Below are 20,513 nucleotides of genomic sequence, written 5' to 3'. Positions count from 1 at the left end.
ACGTATTTTAAAGCAATCGGCTCACATAGTTGTTAAGACTGGTAAGTCCAAAAGCTGCAAGTGGGTCTGGTGCTACTGGAGACTGAGGGGGAGCTGATGTTTAAGTTCAAAAGCAGAAGAACTAACGGTCAAGTGTGAAGGCCATCGGCTGACAATAATCTCTTACTTGGGGGAGGATCGGTGTTTTCATCTATTCATCTCTTCACCTAGTTTCATGAAGCCCACCAACATTATGGAAGGTCATCTGTTTATGAAATAAAATATTAATCTAATCTATTATTAAAATATACCTATTCACACGTTAACTTTTCCAAAAACACCCCCTTAGGAGCATCCAGAAAAATAAAGCTAAATACCCATGGCAGAGTCAAGTTTCCAGTCAGTCTGGTCTGACTCTGTGCGACCCCTGGACCTGAGCACTCCAGCCTCCCTGTATGTCACCAACTCCCAGAGTTTATCCAAACGCATATCCATTGAGATGGTGATGCCATCCAAACATTTCATCCTCCGTCATCCCCTTCTCCTCCTGCCTTCAATCTGGCCCAGCATCAGGGTCTTTTCAAATGCGTCAGTTCTTCCCATCAGGTGGCCAAAATGTTGGAGTTTGAGCTTCAGCATCAGCCCTTCCAATGAATATTCAGGAGTGATTTCCTTTAGGATGGACTGCTTGGATCTCCTTACAGTCCAAGTGACTCTCAGGAGTCTTCTCAAACATCACAATTCAAAAGCACCAATTCTTTGTATAGTCCAACTCTCACATCCATACATGACTACTGGAGAAACCATAGCTTTGACTAGACGGAACTTTGTTGGTAAAGTAATGTCTCTGCTTTTTCATATGCTGCCTAGGTTGATCATATGTGAACTGTTCACTTAGGTTCATTTCTGATTTGAGCCTCTGGGGGAAGAGGTGTGGCCCCCTGAGTGACAGGTTAGCTCTGGGGTATGGCAGGGGCAGTGACCTCTCAGAGAGAACCCCTCTGGAGCGCGCCTCTCCCTCTCATCCACACTCAGAGCAGAGGGCCTCCGCCTGCCCCGCCCCCGCCATGAGCCCCTGCCTCCTGGGCTGTGTGGTCTTCTGTCTCCTGCAGGCAGGTGAGTCCTGGGGGGCAGGGTCCCTCTTCAGGGTGCCGGCACTAAGCTTGTCCACTGTGACTGCAGCATCGGTCCTCCTTCTCCACAGGGGCGGTCTATGCTGGTGTCTCTTAGGACCCCAGATACCAGGTCGTGAGGAGAGGACAGAGCACGACACTAACATGTACTCAGGATCTGGATCATAACTCTATGTACTGGTACCGACAAGACCCAGGACACGGGCTGAGGCTAATCCATTACTCAGCTGGGCCTCCCAGCACGGAGAAAGGAGACATGCCCGACGGGTACAGGGTGTCCAGATCAAGCAAAGAGAATTTTCCTCTCACACTGGAGTCTGCCAACCCCTCCCAAACATCTGTGTACTTCTGTGCCAGCAGTTACTCCATGGCGCTGCACGGCCACCTGCTCTCTGTGCAAAAAGACAGAGTCCCACGTGCAGGCTCCTAGCACCAGGGGCGTCAGAGCCCTGGGAGCACGTGCCAGCACTGTGACCCCGGATGTGTGATATGAACAGGCCTGGATCTGACCCCAGGGACTCGGGGACACATGTCCACCATCAGTCTCTGTCTTTCCTTTGCATTCTCCCTGGATGCAGTTCGGACTGCATCCAGTTCTGACTAGTTCTGACTCTTCCTCATCAGCTTAAGACCTCCAGAAGGGAAGAATATTAGTAAATCAGATATATCTAGACCCTCTTATCTCTCCCAGCACCTCATTGCTGTCTGTCTGGAAGTTTCTCCCACAGCCTAGCTCTCAAGTGCTCCCTGCTCTTGCCCACCAGAGAGGCGGGTCTTTCCTCCCTTACTGCATTGGCCTCAGCTCCCCTGCCCTCTCTGCTCCAGACACACTGCTCTGCCCTCATCTGGGTCATGTCCCTTCCTGACACAGGGAGCTTTGTAACCACGTGTAAGTGGGCGTGTTTGAGCAAGCTCTTGGGGTCATCAGAGAGAAAACAACCTCAGTTAATTGGAAACCAGCCAAAGTCCCTTGGGAGTCCATTCCCAGGAGGAGAGACAGGCTGGGTGTGTGTGTTCTCCCTTCCTGCCTCTCTTTCTTAGCATCTCAATTATCCTGGACCAGGTTTCTACCATTTCCCTCAGAGAAATCTTCTCAAAGTCAAAATATTTCCTTCATGGTATCTTATTATATCAAGATTTTACAAGTTCATAGGAAATAAATATGTTAATACACCTAAAACCTCTTCATAAAATGCACCTGCTAGAATTGGGTCATGCTAAATTTAAATATGAAATCTGGAAATGTATGGATCTGCTTAATCAAAAGGAGGTCTGGAATACAGGTGTCCAGGCTGGCTTCATTTGAGATCATGGAGCGCTTATTTGTATTGCCCAAATCACTCCATTTTCCGAGAAGGCACTGGCAACCCACTTCAGTACTCTTGCCTGGAGAATCCCAGGGACGGAGGAACCTGATGGGTGCCGTCTATGGGGTCGCACAGAGTTGGACACGACTGAAGCGACTCAGCAGCAGCATTACTCCATTTTAGCTGACTATTGTCACTGGAGTGGTGCAGGAATTCCTGCCTTCTTAGTAGAAATGTCTGATCATACAGTGTTTTACCTCCACAGGCTAAGACTAGACTTGAAGATCAGCCCTAATTCAGCCATGCTGGGAAGGCAGCATATGAAGGGTGTGTGTGTGTGTGTGTGTAGGGGTTGAAAGTGTGGAGTGTGGGGAATTTGTATTCTTGTTTTAGATGGAAGGCACAGATCCATGAGACCATGGGCCACTAGGAGGCACTGTGGGCCCATGGTGAGCAGGGTGTGCTGGGAGGGGTTGAGAGTCACCCTGGAGAGGGCAGCTTAGGGGAACCTTGGCTACATGCCTGCATCAGGGAGCAGGTTTGAGCTCCCTGAGTGGTCCAGACACATGGACCCAGCACAGACTCCTCACTGCCCAGGGGAGTGGGGACGTTCCTCGAGCCTCAGGATGTGTTCAGGGGCCGTCACCTGGAGCAGCATGGGAAGGGAGGGTGAGGGATCAGTGTGGCTGGTGAGGGCTGGGTGATGAGTGTCAGTCAGTGACAGGAAGAGAAGAAAAAGCCATGCTATGGGCATATGGGGACATGGGGACAGTGCTCACCTCACACCCACCCTTTGCTGAGGGGCTGTGCGGGACAGGGAAGGGCATAGAGGAGCCAGCCCTGGGTCCTGCCAAGGGGTCCAGTGGACAAGGGCAGCCTGCAGAGACAGAGAGCAGTGACGTCATAGGGAAATGCTCCAATCAGGGAAGCAGGAGGGTCAGCACTTACCCTCTCAACCCAGGAGCCTCGCCCCCAGCTAGCAGTAGCCCTGGGTTCCTGATGCTGACATGGGCTCCAGGTTCTCTGCCTCCTGGGAGCAGGTGAGGCCTGGACTCCATGGGAGCTTCTGAGATATTCCAATGGGAGGAATGTCTCAAATAAAAACAGAACATTTTTCATTTGCCCTGATGTCTGCACCTCCCTCCACGTCCCTCCTACATCTGAATTCCTCTGTGACAATATGTCACCTTGTTTTGGGCGCCCAGCTTCTCTCCACCAAGAGAGGTGGGTCCCAGTCTTGAGGGGCTCTGCTTGCTCCCTGCCCTGCACCGACATGGGAAGGAGGGCCTCCTGGGAACATGAAGAAGCTGCACCCACATTTGGCTGGCGGACCATCTGTCAGTGACTCGATTAGAAATAGACCAAACAGATTTCTCAAATGTTGATGAGCCTGCAGTGAGTTTGGGAGCAGAGACCTGGACAAACATGGTCGGTGGAGGGACAATCTCAGGACTGTGGTCAGTTATGCAGAAATGGAACCTTGAAGTCCTACTGGGACACATGAGTTAAACAGGGCGACAAAAAGTCAGAAGGATTTCCACAAGATTTAAACTACAGATATATGCAGATAAATAGAAGTAATACATGTATCAGTGTGAATTATCTCTGGACTAGAACACACACAAAATTTAATCAGTTTTACAGAAGAGTTTCATCAACTTGTACAGCTTATGTCCATTGATCTGGATGGGACTCTGGGCTGTGAACTTCTCTCTCAGGTTCACTTATGATTTGAGCCTCTGGGGAAGGGGCGTGGCCCCTGAGTGATAGGTTGGCTCTGGGGCCTGGCAGGGAGGGTGACATTTCAGAAGGACTCCTTGGAGAGCCCCTCTCCCCTCTCATCCACACACACACCAGAGGGCTCTCCGCCTGCCCCACCCCCGCCATGAGCCCCTGCCTCCTGGGCTGTATGGTCTTCTGTCTCCTGCAGGCAGGTGAGTCCTGGGGGGCAGGGTCCCCTTCGGGGGTGCCAGCACTAAGCAGGTCCGCTGTGACTGCAGCATTGGTCATCCTTCTCCACAGGGGCGGTCCATGCTGGTGTCTCTAAGGACCCCATATTCCATGTCGTGAGGAGAGGACAGAGCTCGACACTGACATCTACTCAGGATCTGAGCTTTAGCTATATGTACTGGTACCAACAAGACCCAGGAAACGGGCTGAGGCTGATCCATTACTCAGTTATCCCTCCCTCCATGGAGAAAGGACCTGTGCCCAAGGGCTACAGATTCTCCAGACCAAGCACAGAGAACTTCCCTCTCACTCTGGAGTCCGCCAACCGCTCCCAGACATCTGTGTACTTCTGCACCTGTGGTTATCCACGGCGGTGCACGGCCACCTCCTCTCTGTGCAAAAAGATAAGGGAAGCCCTGCATGCTGAAATTCAGAGAGCCCCTTGCAGGATTCTCACACGCAGAGCCTTGGAACCCAGGGCCACATGCCTGCAGTGTGACACTGAGTGTGCAGTCTCATATCACGCCCAGCTACATCGACGTCCAATGTAGTGGACAGCTGTTTTTTTATTTCAAAGTTTTATAACTTTAAAACTAAATGGGTTAATATATATAATCTCTGTATATAAATCCATTACCTAGAATTAGTAATAATTTATAAAGAAAGTCTAGAAATATCTGGATCTGATTAATCAGAGGGGTGTAAGGATTGCAGTGTCCCAGGCTGTATTCCCCTGAGCTCAGTAGAGTGTCTGTATTGAAGGTCTGTGTGATTCCACCTTAGCATTCTACAGTCAGTGCAATTATTTTCTTCTTAATGGAAATGTTGGTTTCTACAGGCTTTTACCTCCAGAGGCTAAGAGGGAATTTGCAGATCAATCTTAAGTCAGCCAGCTTGGGAAGACAGTAGAACAAGTGTATGTGTGTGTGTGTGTGTGTGTGTGTGTGTTCAGGGTGTGGGGTATTTACATTCTTGCTTTGACAGAAGGCACAGATCCATGAGACTGTGGACCATTGGCCACTAGGAGGCGCTGTGGGCCCACAGTAAGCAGGGGGTCCTGGAAGGGGTGGAGAGTCACCCTGGGGAGGGCAGCTTTAAGGAACCTTGGCTACATGCCTGAATGAGAAAGCAGGTTTCAGTTCCCTGAGGTCCTGAGGTTCCAGGACACATGGAACCAGGACAGACTCCTCGCTGCCCAGGAAAGTGGGGATGTGCCTGGATCCTCAGGATGTGCCCAGGAGACGGTCTCCAGGAGCTGCAAGGGAAGTGGAGGTGAGGGGTTGGGGTGGCTGGTGAGGGTTGGGTGATTGTCAGCTGATTGCCTGGTGATTGCCCGCCAGGTGAGTGCATGGCTGCGTGTCAGGCAGGGGCTGGCAGGGGACAACAAGGTATGCTGTGGGCACTGGGGACATGGGGATGGTGCACTCTTCACACTCACCCCTTGCTCAGGTGCTGTGAAGGGCTGGAAGGGCTTAGAGGGCTCACGTTTGTCCTGGCAAGGGGTACAGTGGACAGGGCAGCCTGCAGAGGCACAGAGCAGTGATGTCATAGGCAAATGCTCCAATCAGGGAGCAGGAGGGTCAGCACTTTATACCAATCACCCCAGGAGACCCGCCCCAGCCAGCAGCTGTCTTGGGTTCCTGATGCTGCCATGGGCTCCAGGCTCCTCTGCTGTGTGACCTCTTGTTTCTGGGAGTAGGTGAGACCTGGACACAGTGTGGGAGCTTCTGAGACTTCTTTGCGTCCCTGAGACAGAAGCCTGGTGATGAGGGCTGCACAGGAGGCTTCCCTGTGCTCTGCCCTCAGCTTCCTTGTCTCTTCCCCAACAGGCCTGGTGGATTCTGAAATCACCCAGACCCCGAATAACTGATCAAATCAAGAAAGCAGCAAGTGACGCTGAGATGTTCCCCTGACTCTGGACACCTCTCTCTGTACTGGTACCAACAGGCCTTGGGCCAGGGCCCCCAGTTCCTTGTTCAGTATTTCAACAGAATGTGAGAGGAGAAACAAATCAGGACGATGCTCAGGTCAACAGTTCAGTGACTCTAGCTCTGAACTGAGCTTGACTTCCTTGGAGCTGAAAGACTCAGCCGTGCATCTCTGTGCCAGCAGCGAAGACACAGCCCTGCATGATCAGGTGCCTCTGGAACAAAATCATCCTTCCCCAGCTCATAAAGTGGTGTGAGAGTGTCAACTGCCAGCCAGCCAGGCCTAAGTCCTGGTAGAGCAGACAGCCTTTCCCAGATATTCATGTCTTGATATGTTTTAATGCTCCCAAAGACCATGCAACATAAGTATTATTTTAACTCTTTACACATCTGAGGGGGAGTGGGTTGCTCAGATCTCATACTTCATAAATATCAGAACAAGGAATCAGACTTACGTCTGTCCTTGTTACTGTGGTCTTCGCCCCCATTGCATCATTCTCACATAAAACAATCAAACATATATATATATATCTTTTAAAGGATTTGACTCACATAGTTGTTAATAGTGATAAGCTTAAGATCTAGAAGCTGGGCTCATGTTATTAGAGACCTAAGAAGAGCTGATGTTTAAGTTCAAAGGCTGTTAGGCAGGAAGAAGTGATAGTCTAGTTAAGGCCATCAGCTGGATAATTCTCTCCTACCTAGGAGAGGTTTAGGGTTTTTGTTCTGTTCATTTCTTCATCTCATTGGATGAGACCTACTCCATTATGGAAGTTCATCTGCCTTACCAATAAAGATGTTCATCTAATCTGATTTTAAAATCTATTGATAACTTTCACATATTTATCTCTCACCAAGACATCCTCACAGGGACATTCAGAACAATGTGGAACTAAATATCTGTGGCCTAGTCAAGGTGACACATTAAATTAGTCATCCCAACAACTTCCAGGCTTGCCTAGGAATTTAGTAAGCATGAAGTCCCTGGCACATAACAGGACTCTGGATTTCCTGATTCCCTTTGCTAATCTCTGACAGCCTCTTCCACCATATCTTAGGTGCAAAGATAGAGATGGACATATTTTGCCTCTAGCTGAGGCCTTTAGAAATCACAGGGGTGAAAATAGTTCTGCCTGTTGATTTAGTGCAGGAAATTAGCCAGAGCATGTAACATACAACCCTCCTCAGGCATGTTAAAATCAACTTTACTGATGCATGGATTGTAGCTAACTCTTGAACAATGTGCTGTTTAGGAGCACTGAGTAACCCCCAACCCTGCAGTTAGAAATCTGCATATAACTTCACATACTTAGGAATGAAGAATTATCTCTGGAATACAACACACTTAAAGTTGTAAACTGTTTATAGAAAGGATACAACAAGTCATAAGGCTCAAGTCCATTGATCTGGATGGGTTGTTTCTGTTTTGAACTGTTCACTCAGGTTCATTTCTGATTTGAGCCTCTGGGGGAAGAGGCGTGGCCCCTGAGTGACAGGTTGGCTGTGGGGCCTGGCAGGGACAGTGAAATCTCCCAAGGCCTCCCTGGAGCGCCCCACTTCCTCTCATCCACACTCAGACCAGAGGGCTTTCCGCCTGCCCCGCCCCTGCCATGAGCCCCTGCCTCCTGGGCTGTGTGGTCTTCTGGCTCCTGCAGGCAGGTAAGTCCTGGGGGCAGGGTCCCCTTGGGGCTGCCAGCACTAAGCCTGTCTGCTGTGACTACAGCATCGATCCTCCTTCTCCACAGGGGCGGTCCATGCTGGTGTCACTCAGGACCCCAGATTCCAGGTCATGAGGACAGGACAGAAGGCTACACTGACATGTACCCAGGATCTGGGTCATGACTGCATGTACTGGTACCGACAAGACTTGGGACAAGGGCTGAGGCTGATCCATTACTCAGTTGCTGCTCCTGACACGGTTAAAGGAGACATACCTGAGGGTTACAGAGTCTCCAGACCAAGCACAAAGGACTTCCCTCTTATGCTGGAGTCTGCCAACCGCTCCCAGACATCTGTGTACTTCTGTGCCAGCAGTTACTCCACGGTGCTGCACGGCCACCTCCTTTCTGTGCAAAAAAGCAGATGAGGGCCCTGCAGCCTGGAACTCAGGGAGCCCCTTGCAGGCTCCTAGCACCTGGAGACTCGGAGCCCACAGACACATACTGGCAGCATAGGCAGCGATGTTTGATCTTCTTGACACGGACCTGAGAACAGGGCCTCATGGACATGTGTCCACCCTCACTCTCTGTCTTTTCACTCTAGCTGCCACGTGAGCTTAAAATTGCTACCCAGCTCTGACTGCTAGTCATCAGTCTGAACATGAGGCCTCCAGGAGGGAATGATGTCGGGAAATCAGATACATCTAGACCTGCTTGTCTCCCCCCCGGGCACCGCATGCCTGTCTCTGTGGAAGGCTGTCCCCCAGGGTGGCTCTTGAGTGGTCTCTGCTCTTGTCCAACTTCCCCAGATGTGGGCCTTTCTCTCCCACCTTCCTGGCCCTCGTTCCCACTCTTCTCTACTTCAGTCTTGCTGCTCCTCCCTCATCTGGGTCATGTCCTTGCCCATCACTCAGGGAACCTTCTAATGATCCCTAACTGGGCGTGTTTGAGAAGGTTATCTGGGGTCCTCAAAGAGAATGCAACCTCAGTTAATTATTAATCATCCAAAATTCCTTGGTCGTTCTGAGGAGGAGAGACAAGCTGTGTGTGTATGTATTCTCCACCATTGCCTGTCTTTAGCATCTAAATAGCCTAGACCCTGATGCTGGAAAGACTGAGAGCAAGAGGAGAATGGGGTGGCAGAGAACGAGGTGGTTAGATAGCCCCACCGACTAACAGACATGAATTTGTGCAAATGTGGGAGATAGTGAATACAGGGGAGACTGGGACACTGCAATGCAGGGGGTTTTAATGAGTTGGACTCGAGTTAGCCACTGAACAACACCACCACCACCACCGACAAAACCTAACCCAAGTTTGTAGCATCTCCCTCATCACAATCTTCTGAAAGTCAAGTATTAAATATTTCCTGCATAAGCACATTTCTTTTCTCTTGAAATACAAAATCATGAATCAGCTATGCCAGGCTGGTTGGTGTGTTTGTGTTTCTAATTGTGTGTGTGTACTTTAGAAAAACAAAACAAGCAAACACACAGTTCAATCGGCAATCAGTGAAATATTTTCAAATATGAACACATCCCATGGCTATTAAATCTGGGCAGACAATTTTGGTTTCCACGATAGACCACAGCGGGACACTGTGCAGCTGAGAAACTCCACAAGTTTCAGGGGCAGAGCAAGCAGACAGAGCTAGTGCCTGGGACCAGGAGGCTTAAGAGAAAGCTTTATTTGGTGTTTTTATCTCTAGAAGCCTTACTAGCATAGGCACTAATTTGCAGGCTTGCTGTCCCAGCTGGGAGCTATGAACTTCAACTATGCAGTGCTGAGGGAGCCTCTGAGGTTGCAGCAAAAGTGAAGGGTATGGAGCTCGGAGGTGGTAGGAAAGAGAAACACCTACCTGAGGAGAAAAGCGAAGGAGACATGGGGAAGGGCGTCGGGCATAAACCCAGCCTCACCCAGACCAGCAGTCCAGTTCACACATCATCTAAAAGACTTTGTAGGACAGAGCAGGGTTCCTGGATCAGCGACCTGGAATGAGAGGTCAGATTTCTGGCAACCAGCAGAGGCAGTGACATCAGAACAGTGACGTCACTGCCTCACCTCTAGTCAGAGAAAGGAGGCCCAGAACCCCAGCTCTCAGAGAACCAGAGCTCTGAGCACGGATACGCCTACCAGCTCTGGCCCTCCTGCCATGGGCTGCAGCCCCGTCTCCTGTGTGGCTCTGTGTCTCCTGGCAGCAGGTGGGTGTTTGGCACAGGGGGGAATCCGTGTTCCTGGCCTGACTCTGCCTGAATCCAAGGCACCATCGGGTTCTCTCCCGCGTTCTTTCTCAGCCCCAGTCTTCTTCCCCCACAGGCCTTGTGGATTCTGGAGTCACCCAAACCCCGAGATACCTGATTAAAGCAAGAGGACAGCGAGGGACCCTGGGATGCTCCCCTGTCTCCGGACACCTCTCCGTATACTGGTACCAACAGGCCCTGGGCCAGGGCCCCGAGTTCCTCGTTGAGTATTACAGGCAGGAAGTGAGGGGAGAAGCACAGCTCCCGGATCGATTCTCAGGAAAACAGTTTAGTGACTTTCACTCTGAGCTGAACTTGAGCTCGTTGGAGCTGACAGACTCAGCCGTGTATCTCTGTGCCAGCAGCCAAGACACAGCCCTGCATGATCAGGTGCCTCTGGGACAAAAACACTTCTGCCCCAGCTCAGGAAGTGGCTGTGAGGGTGACTGCCTGCCTGTCAGGGCTAGATAGATCCGAGAGACTCTCCCAGACGTTCTTCCTCTGCTGTGTTTTAATGCTCCCAAACATCATTCTAGGTAAGTATTATTTTACCTATTTATACATTTGATGGGAACTGACTTGTCCACATCTTATATGTCATTACTTTCAGAGCAAGGAATTTGATTCAAGCCTGTCTGTTGGGAGCCACGTTAGGCATTACTGACAAAATGGAGGCACGGTCCCCAGCCCCCTCTCCTCATTCCGCAGGCAGGGATCCCAGGATGAAGGAGTTAGGCCTTGTAATTCTGACTTGTCTTTTCCTCTCCTCGGCTGAGTTGACTGAAAAGGAATATTAACGTGCTTATTGTTCTTGAGAGGAACATGCAAAGGCACAAAGCCTTCTGCAGCTGTGCTCAGAAAATAATTCATAAAGTTAATCATTGACATTTGTTCAAGGACTTTTACAAAAGTGTGTTCCAGGATGAGCACATAGGCCGTAGCTTGAGGCCATGGGAGGGATTGATATCTGAAGCCTATTTGTGAGGAGAATGTTTATGGCAAAGGAGTTTACTGAATTTAGGGCTTAGTAATAATTAAAATAGTTAGAAGTTAAAGATTTAAGGAATGTTGTAAAGTTAGCATATTTTACTATAGCTTATGGAAGTTAGGAATTTTTAGAGACACTATAGCTAGAAGCCTTGTTAAGAGATAGTGAGCTCAGGATGTTAGGGGCAAACAGGATTTAGGAAGATAAGTAGTAAACTGAGGAATGTAGCATGATTTACAATGTAATCACAAGTTAACTATAGGACACATTAGAAGAGGTAGATAATAGATGACAAGGCTGATCCCCAGAGAATCACTGAAGCAGGAACTCTGTTTGAAGAGCAACAATGATTTATGGAGATAATAAATCTGGGAGAGGGGGAACTGAAAATGTCAAACCTCTGGCCTAATGTTTTTGTAAAAGTATAAAAGAGAATCTTAAACTTGGAATAAACAGGCAGCCCAAGAAAAATGAGAAGCTGTCTCATTCGCCGACACTGTCCATCTCTTCAGGGTGAATCCCTGGTTGCTGGAGTTGGACTCTGGCACCTGTCCTCATTACTTGTGGTCTTTGCCCCCATAAAACTGTCCCTCACATAGAATAAATAATACACATAAACACACACACACACATACACACACATACTCACATACAAGTTTTAAGGCAATCGGCTCACATAGTTGTTAAGACTGGTAAGTCCAAAAGCTGCAAGCGGGTCTGGTGCTACTAGAGACTGAGGGGAGCTGATGTTTAAGTTCAAAAGCAAAGATTTAACGGTCCAGTGTGAAGGCCATCCGCTGACAATTATCTCTTACTTGAGGGAGGATCAGTGTTTTCGTCTATTCATCTCTTCACCTGGTTTCATGAAGGCCACCGACATTATGGAGGGTCATCTGCTTTATGAACTAAAAGGTTATCTAATCTATTATTAAAACATACCTATTCACATGTTGAAAGTGAAGTCGCTCAGTCTTGTCACTCTTTGTGACCCAATGGACTGTAGCCCACCAGGCTCCTCCATCCGTGGAATTTTCTAGGCAAGAGTACTGGAGTGGGTTGCCATTTCCTTGTCCAGCGGATCTTCCCGACCCAGGGATCAAACCCCGGTCTCCCACATTGCAGGCAGACACTTTACCGTCTGAACCAAAAAATATCCCTCATTGGAGCACCCAAAAAATAAAGCTAAATATCCAAGGCAGAGTCAAGTTGACTTATTGCGTTAGTCAGGACACCACCTTCCAGGGCTGCACAAGAATTTAGTAAGCATGAAGTCCCTGGCAGGTAACAGGACCATGGATTTCTTGACTCCCTTTGCTAACCTCTGACAGCCTCCTCTAGTGCTTCCTAGGTGCGAAAGTAGATATGGACATGTTGTGACTTCAAAGCCTATATTTGAGGTCTTCAGATGTCACAGGAAAGAAAGTAATTATGCTTGCTGGCTCAATACATGAGAGAAAAAGAGCATGTAACTTACCCTCAGGCATTTTTACATCAACTGTATTGGCATATGAATTATAGTTAACATTTGAATAATGTGAAGTTTGGGGCCCCTGAACCAGCCTTAACCCTGCTGTAAAATTTGTTTAAAATTCAGTCAACCCTGTTTACGATGTCACATCCGCAGATTCAACCAGCCACAATTGTGTGGTACTGTGAAAAGTGAAAGTGAAACTCACTCAGTCCTGTCTGACTCTTTGCCACCCCTATACAGTCCATGAAACTCTCCAGGCCAGAATACTGGAGTGGGTAGCCTTTCCCTTCTCCAGGGGATCTTCCCAACCCAGGGATCCAACCCAGGTCTCTCCCATTGCAGGCAGATTCTTTACCACATGAACACCAAGGTCTGTAGTTAGCATCTATTAATAATTCCACACAAAAGTGGACCCCTGAAGTTCAAAATAGTGTAGTCCAAGGGGTCCGCTGTATATACAGTAACATTATACACTGTCCAGTGAACAGATGAATGGTTCTGATCAATCCATGTGTGTGTGCCCACGGAACATTCACCTATAAAGGCTGAGAACATTTCATCACCAAAAATCCTCTGAGGCCCCATTGCCAGGCCTGTCTCCTTCCCTGACAACCATAGTATTTCTGTTGTTGTCATTTTGTTTTAAAGTCCTCTTTAGCCCAGAGCTAGATATTTACGAAATTGCTCCTGGAAAGTATTTTGGTTGAAGAAGTTCTTGAAAGCATGTGAGCACTATATCCATGTCAGGGACTATCCTATCTGGAGATGGATGGTTTGGAAAATGACCATCCAAAGGTCTTCCCTGCTGTACAGGCTTTTTTTAAAAATTATTTATTCACGTTCATAAATTTCTTTTCTCGTGCACATATTGTCTGAAATGATTCTATGATGCTATTTTGACAGGATGTCCTCATCTCCTAGGAAATTCCTTTGAGGTCCCATGTGATATGCACACAGCACGGCCTCCTACCAGCAGCAGTGATTTTGGTGAGAGATCATTTCATGTCAGGGAGAAGGCTTGCCTTTGATTTGAGCCCAGTGTCCAAGTCACAGGAGTTGAACTGAAAAGTCCCCCTTTCTATAGTGGCCTGGCCTGGGCACTAGTCTCCTGCGCTGTGGGTCCCACTGTCTCTTGGACCAGAGACATTCTGAGCACAGGTATGGATCCCATGGACTTGCCAGGCTCCAATTGAAGGCTTGTTTTTGTGGCTACAACATCGAGCTCATTTGTTGCTTCTGACCTTAGCTTCTGTGTTTTTGTCTCTGAGGCCCAGGGAATGGTTAGTCACCCAGACCCCAGACCTGCAATCGGGTTCCATGGAAACCAGCTCATCAGGAGGTCACCACAGTCACCCACTCAGGACCAGGTGCATGATATTCAGGATCAGAAATTATTGAGAATTTGAAAATCACAGCAGCAGAGCATGGCAGCCAGAACAGGATCCTTCTAAATGTGAGGTTTGTGCATGTGATACAGTCTGGGCCTCTAGGATATCAGTTACTGAATGGCTGTCTGCTTCACAAGGAAGTACCCCCATGCAATGGATGTCTCACGTAAAATCGGAGCATTTTTCCTTTACCCCGGGGTCAGCCATCTGTCCCGACATCCCTCCCACGTCTGCACTCCTTTGTGCCAACACGTCATTCGTGGTGGTGGGCAACCAGCTTCTCTCCTCAAAGAAAGCTGGGTCACAGGCCTGAGGTGGTTCGGCTTGCTGCTCCCCCAACCCTCAGACACGACGAGAAGCACGTGCTCAGGTGGACATGAAGGCGCTGAGCCTGCGTGTGACAGGCACCCTGTCAGTCGGTGAATTAATAAGAAAGGGAGCCCAAGGATTCCTGAAGTGTTGATGAGCCTGCCCTAAGGTTAGGGAACCAGAACCATAATCACTGTGGGTGGAAGGACATGAACTGGACTGTTGTCAATTAAACAAAATAGAAACATGAGGGATTATTTGGGACACGTGAGTCATAAAGGGCAGCAGGAAGGCCTGAGGATTTTCCCTGAGATTCAAAACTACAGAAATAATAAACTACAGATCAATAAACTGAATATATGTGATAATGAACGGCTATTTCTGGAATAAAGTATACATAAAGTTGTGAACAGTTTTATGGAAAGTTTACAACAAATTGTAAGGCTTATTTTCATTGAGCAGGATGGATCTCCCTGTTGTGAGCTGTTTAGTTCAGTTCAGTCCCACAGTCATGTCTGACATTTTGGGACCCCATGCACTGCAGCGGGTCAGGCTTTCCTGTCCATCACCAACTCCCAGATTTTACTCAAACATGTTTCCATCGAGTTGGTGATGCCATCCAACCATCTCATCCTCTATTGTCCCCTTCTCTTCCCGCCTACAATCTTGCCCAGCATCTGAGCCTTTTTAAATGAGTTTTTCCCATCAGGTGGCTGAAGTATTGGAGCTTCAGGTCCAGCATCAGTCTTTCCAAAGAGTATTCAGGACTGATTTCTTTAGGACGGACTGCTTGAATCTCCTTGCAGTCCAAGGGACTCTCAAGAGTCTTCTCCAAAACCACAGTTCAAAAGCATCAATTCTTTGGCCCTCAGCTTTCTTTATGGCCCAACAATCCATACGTGACCACTGGAAAAACCATAGCGTTCACTAGACGGACCTGTGTTGGCAAAGTAATGTCTCTGCTTTTTAATATGCTGTCAGGTCGGTCACATATGAACAGTTCACTCAGGATCATTCCTGATTTGAGCCTCCAGGGGAAGGGGGGTGCCCGCCTGAGTGAAAGGTTTTCTCTGGGGCCTGGCAGGGGCAGTGACATCTCAGAAGGACTCCCTGGAGACCCTCTCTCCCCTCTCATCCACACACACATCAGAGTGCCCTCCACCTGCCCCGCCCACGCCATGAGCCCCTGCCTCCTGGGCTGTGTGGTCTTCTGTCTCCTGCAGGCAGGTGAGTCCTGGGGGTAGGGTCCCCTTTGGGGATGCCAGCACTAAGCCTGTCTGGTGTGCTCCTTCTCCACAGGGGTGGTCCATGCTGATGTCTCTCAGGACCCTTGATTCCAGGTCGTGAGGACAGGACAGAGCGCGACACTGAAATGTACTCAGGATCTGGGTCATAACTGTATGTACTGATACCAACAAGACCTGGGACACAGACCGATCCAGTACTCAGCTGGTGTGTCCAGTAGCGAGCCAGGAGATGTGCCCGAGGGCTACAGCGTCTCCTGATCAAACACAGAGAACTTCCCTCTCACGCTGGATTCTGCCAACTGCTCCCACACATCTGCATACTTCTGTGCCAGCAGTTACTCCACGGCACTGCATGGCTACCTGCTTCTGTGCAAAAAGACAGGAGGCCCACGTGCAGGCTCCTAGCACCAGGAGCCTCAGCCCTGGGGACCCCGTGCCAGCACTGTGACCCTGGATGTGTGACCTGGACAGGCCTGGATCTGACCCCAGGGTCTCGGAGACATGTGTCCACCATCAGTCTCTGTCTTTCCTTTGCATTCTCCCTGGATGCAGTTCGGTCTGCATCCATTTATGACTAGTTCTGACTCTTCCTCATCAGCTTAAGACCTCCAGAAGGGAAGAATATTAGTAAATCAGATATATCTAGACCCTCTTGTCTCTCCCAGCACGTCATTGCTGTTTCTCTGGAAGTTTCTCCTGAAGCCTAGCTCTCAAGTTCTCCCTGCTCTTGCCCATCAGAGGGACAGATCTTTCCTCTTTTATTTCCTTGTCCTCAGCTCCCCTTCCCTCTCTGCTCCAGACACACTGCTCTGCCCTCATCTGGGTCATGTCCCTTCACATGACACAGGGAACTTTGTAACCACATGTAAGTGGTCATGTTTGAGCAAGGTCTTGGGGTCATCAAAGAGAAAACAACCTCAGTTAACTAGAAACCATACAAAATCCCTTGGGGTGCATTAGCAGGAGCAGAGACAGGCTGGGTGTGTGTGTTCTCCCTTCTTGCCCCTCTTTCTTAGCATCTCAATTAACCTGGACCAGGTTTCCACCATTTGAGATCATAAGAGCACTTATTTCTATTGCCCGAAGTACTCCATTTTAGCTAACTACTTGCACTGTAGTGGTGCAGCAATTGTTTCCTTCTTAGTAGAAATATCTGATCATACATTTTTTTACCTCCACAGGCTAAGACTAGACTTGAAGATCAGCCCTAATTCATCCAGGCTGGGAAGGCAACAGATGAGGGGTGTGTGTATGGGTGTGTGTGTATGTGTGAGTAGGGATTGAAAGTGTGGAGTGTGGGGAATTTGTATTCTTGTTTTAGATGAAAGGCTCAGATCCATGAAACCACTGGCCTCTAGGAGGCACTGTGGGCCCATGGTAAGCAGAGTGTGCTGGAGGGGTTGAGAGTCACCCTGGAGAGGGCAGCTTAGGGGAACCTTGGCTACATGCCTGCATCAGAAAGCAGGTTTGAGCTCCCTGAGTGGTCCAGACACATGGACCCAGCACAGACTCCTCACTGCCCAGGGGAATGGAGACATACCTGGAGCCTCTGGATATGCCCAGGGGATCCTCTCCTGGAGCAGCATGGGGAGTGGAGGGTGAGGGATCAGTGTGTCTGGTGAGGGCTGGGTGATGAGTGTCAGGCAGGGACAGGACAAGAAGAAAAAGGCATGTTATGGGCATATGGGGAGATGGGGACAGTGCTCACCTCACACCCACCCTTTGCTGAGGGGCTGTGCGGGACAGGGAAGGGCATAGAGGAGCCAGCCCTGGGTCCTGGCAAGAGGTCCAGTGGACAAGGGCAACCTTCAGAGACACAGAGCAGTGACATCATAGGCAAATGCTCCAATCAGGGAAGCAGGAGGGTCAATATTTGCCCCCTCACCCCAGGAACCCCGCCCCCAGCCAGCAGCAGTCCTGGGTTCCTGATGCTGCCATGGGCTCCAGGCTCCTCTGCTGTGTGACTCTCTGCCTCCTGGGAGCAGGTGAGTCCCGGACACAGTGTGGGAGCTTCTGAGATGTCTTTGCCTTCCTGAGATAGAAGCCTGGTGAAGAGGGCTGCAGCAGGAGGCTTCCCTGTGCTCTTCCCTCAGCTTTCTTGTCTTCTCCCCAACAGGCCTGGTGGATTCTGGAGTCACCCAGACCCCCAAGTACCTGATCAAATAAAGAAAACAGCAAGTGACTCTGAGATGTTCCCCTGAATCTGGACACCTCTCTGTATACTGGTACCAACAGGCCCTGGGCTAGAGCCCCCAGTTTCTTGTTCAGTGTTATGATGGGAAAGTGTATCAAAAAGGAAACATATCAGATCGATTCTCAGGAAACCAGTTCAGTGATGCTGGCTTTGAGCTGAGCCTGACCCCCTTGGAGCTGACAGACTCAGCCGTGTATCTCTGTGCCAGCAGCCAAGACACAGCCCTGCATGATCAGGTGCCTCTGGGACAAAAACAGTCCTGCCCCAGCTTAGGAAGTGGTGCCCGTGTGTCAGCTGCCAGCCTGCCAAGCCCAGTCTCTGGTGGAGCGATAGACTTTCCCAGACATTTATATCTTCGTGTGTTTTAATGCTCACTGAAGTCATCAAAATAAGTATTATTTTAACTGTTTGTACATCTGAGGGGCGTGAGTTGCCCAGATCTCATACTTCGTAAGTGTTACAGCGAGCATCCCGGCGCAAGTGTGTTCTCCACACCCGTGGTCCCCTCGCTCATGGAACTATCTCTGTACAAGCAAATTACATACATCTGTTGTGTTATGTGTCACAAGATACAGTTTGGGGCTCTGTAATATGAACTGTACTCAGTGAATGGCAGCCACCAATCACAAGAAGGTATTCCCATGAGAGGAATGTCTCAAATAAAAACTGAGCATTTTTCATCACCCTGGCGTCTGCACCTCCCTCCACGTCCCTCCTGCATCAGTATTCCTTTGTGCCAAAACGTCATCCTGTGCTGGGCACCCAATTCTCTCCACCCAGAAAGGTGGGTCACCGGCCTGAGGGGGCTCTGCTTGCTCCCTCTCCCCAACACGGAATCACGGGCTGCCCTGAACTTGAAGGAGCTGTACCTGCGTTTGACCGGTGGACCGTCTGTCAGTGAATTGGTTAGAAATAGACCAAAGAATTCCTCAAATGTTGATGAGCCTGAGATGAGGTTGGGAGCAGAAACCTGGAGAAACATGGTAGGTGGATGGACAGTCTCAGGACTGCGGTCAATGTTGCGGAAATGGTGCCTTGAAGAACTGCTGCTGCTGCTAAGTCGCTTCTGTTGAGTCTGACTCTGTGGGACCCCATAGACGGCAGCCCACCAGGCTCCCCAGTATCTGGGATTTTCCAGGCAAGATCACTGGAGTGGGTTGCCATTGCCTTCTCCTTTTGAAGTGCTCTTGGGACACTTATCATAAAGGGCAGCAGGAAGCCAGAAGGATTTCCCCAGGATTCAAAACTCCAGAAATATGTAGGTAAATACAAGTAATATACATGTTAATGAAGACCTATCTCTGGACTAGAACATACAACACATTTAATCAGTTTAATATCTACAGAAAAAATCTTTAACACTTACAGAAAGGTTGCAGCCGTGTGAGCGTACGTGCCATGATCTGGATAGGGCTCCGTGCTGTGAACTTATCGCTCAGGTTCATTTCTCATTTGAGCCTTTACGGGAAGGGGTGTGGCCCCCTGAGAGACAGGTTGGTTCTGGGGCCGGGCAGGGACAGTGACATCTCAGGGGGCTTGCAGGGACAGTGACATCTCAGAAGGACTCCCTGGAGAGCCCCTCTCCCCTCTCATCCACACTCAGACCAGAGGGCCCTCTGCCTGCCCCGCCCCCGCCATGAGCCCCTGCCTCCTGGGCTGTGTGGTCTTCTGTCTCCTGCAGGCAGGTGAGTCCTAGGGGGCAGGGTCCCCTTGGGGGTGCCAGCACTAAGCCTGTCTGCTGTGACTGCAGCATGGGTCCTGCTTCTCCACAGGGGCGGTCCATGCTGGTGTCACTCAGGACCCCAGATTCCAGGTCGTGAGGAGAGGACAGAACGCGACACTGAAATGTACTCAGGATCTGAATCACGATTATATGTACTGGTACCGACAAGACCTGGGACACGGGCTGAGGCTGATCCATTACTCAGCTGGTGTGCGTTCTAGAGAGCCAGGAGATGTGCCTGACGGGTACAGCGTCTCCAGATCAAGCAAAGAGAACTTTGCTCTCACGCTGGAGTCCGCCAACCAGTCCCAGACATCCGTTTACTTCTGTACCAGCAGTTACTCCACGGCGCTGCACGGCCACCTACTCTCTGTGCAAAAAGACGGGGTCCAACGTGCAGGCTCCTAGCACCCGGAGCCTCAGAGCCCTGGGGACCACGTGCCAGCACTGTGACCCTGGATGTGTGACCTGGACAGGCCTGGATCTGACCCCAGGGACTCGCAGACACATGTCCACCATCAGTCTCTGTCTTTCCTCTGCATCCTCCCTGGATGCAGTTCAGACTGCATCCAATTCTGACTAGTTCTGACTCTTCCTCATCAGGTTAAGACCTCCCGAAGGGAAGAATATTAGTAAATCAGATATATCTAGACCCTCTTGTCTCTCCCAGCACCTGATTGCTGTCTCTCTGGAAGTTTCTCCCACAGCCTAGCTCTCAAGTGCTCCCTGCTCTAGCCCACCGGAGGTGAGGGTCTTTCCTCCTTTACTGTCTTGGCCTCAGCTCCCCTGCCCTCTCTGCTGCAGACACATGGCTCTCCCCTCATCTGGGCCACGTCCCTTCCCATGACACAGGGAACTTGGTAACCATGCCTAATTGGTCGTGTTTGAGCAAGCTCTTGGGATCATCAAAGAGAAAACAAACTCAGTTAATTAGAAACCATCCAAAATCCCTTGGGAGTTCATTCCCAGGAGGAGAGACAGGCTGGGTGTGTGTGTTC

The 20,513-nt window shown here is 49.7% G+C and overlaps 1 gene segment (V, D, J or C); it reads left to right on the top strand.

Moving 5' to 3' along the window:
- Positions 1 to 17,156: 17,156 nt before the first annotated feature.
- On the top strand, positions 17,157 to 20,301 carry LOC102284022 (T cell receptor beta variable 6-2-like). The segment is given in 3 exon segments: positions 17,157 to 17,583; positions 17,715 to 19,477; positions 19,565 to 20,301. Coding segments are annotated over 2 exon segments (408 nt in total).
- Positions 20,302 to 20,513: the final 212 nt, after the last annotated feature.

This window comes from Bos mutus, chromosome 4 (genome assembly GCF_027580195.1).
Source record: "Bos mutus isolate GX-2022 chromosome 4, NWIPB_WYAK_1.1, whole genome shotgun sequence".
Lineage (NCBI taxonomy): Eukaryota > Metazoa > Chordata > Mammalia > Artiodactyla > Bovidae > Bos > Bos mutus.
The sequence above is the reverse complement of the archived record's forward strand: the minus strand, read 5'-3'. Positions and strand labels throughout refer to the sequence as shown.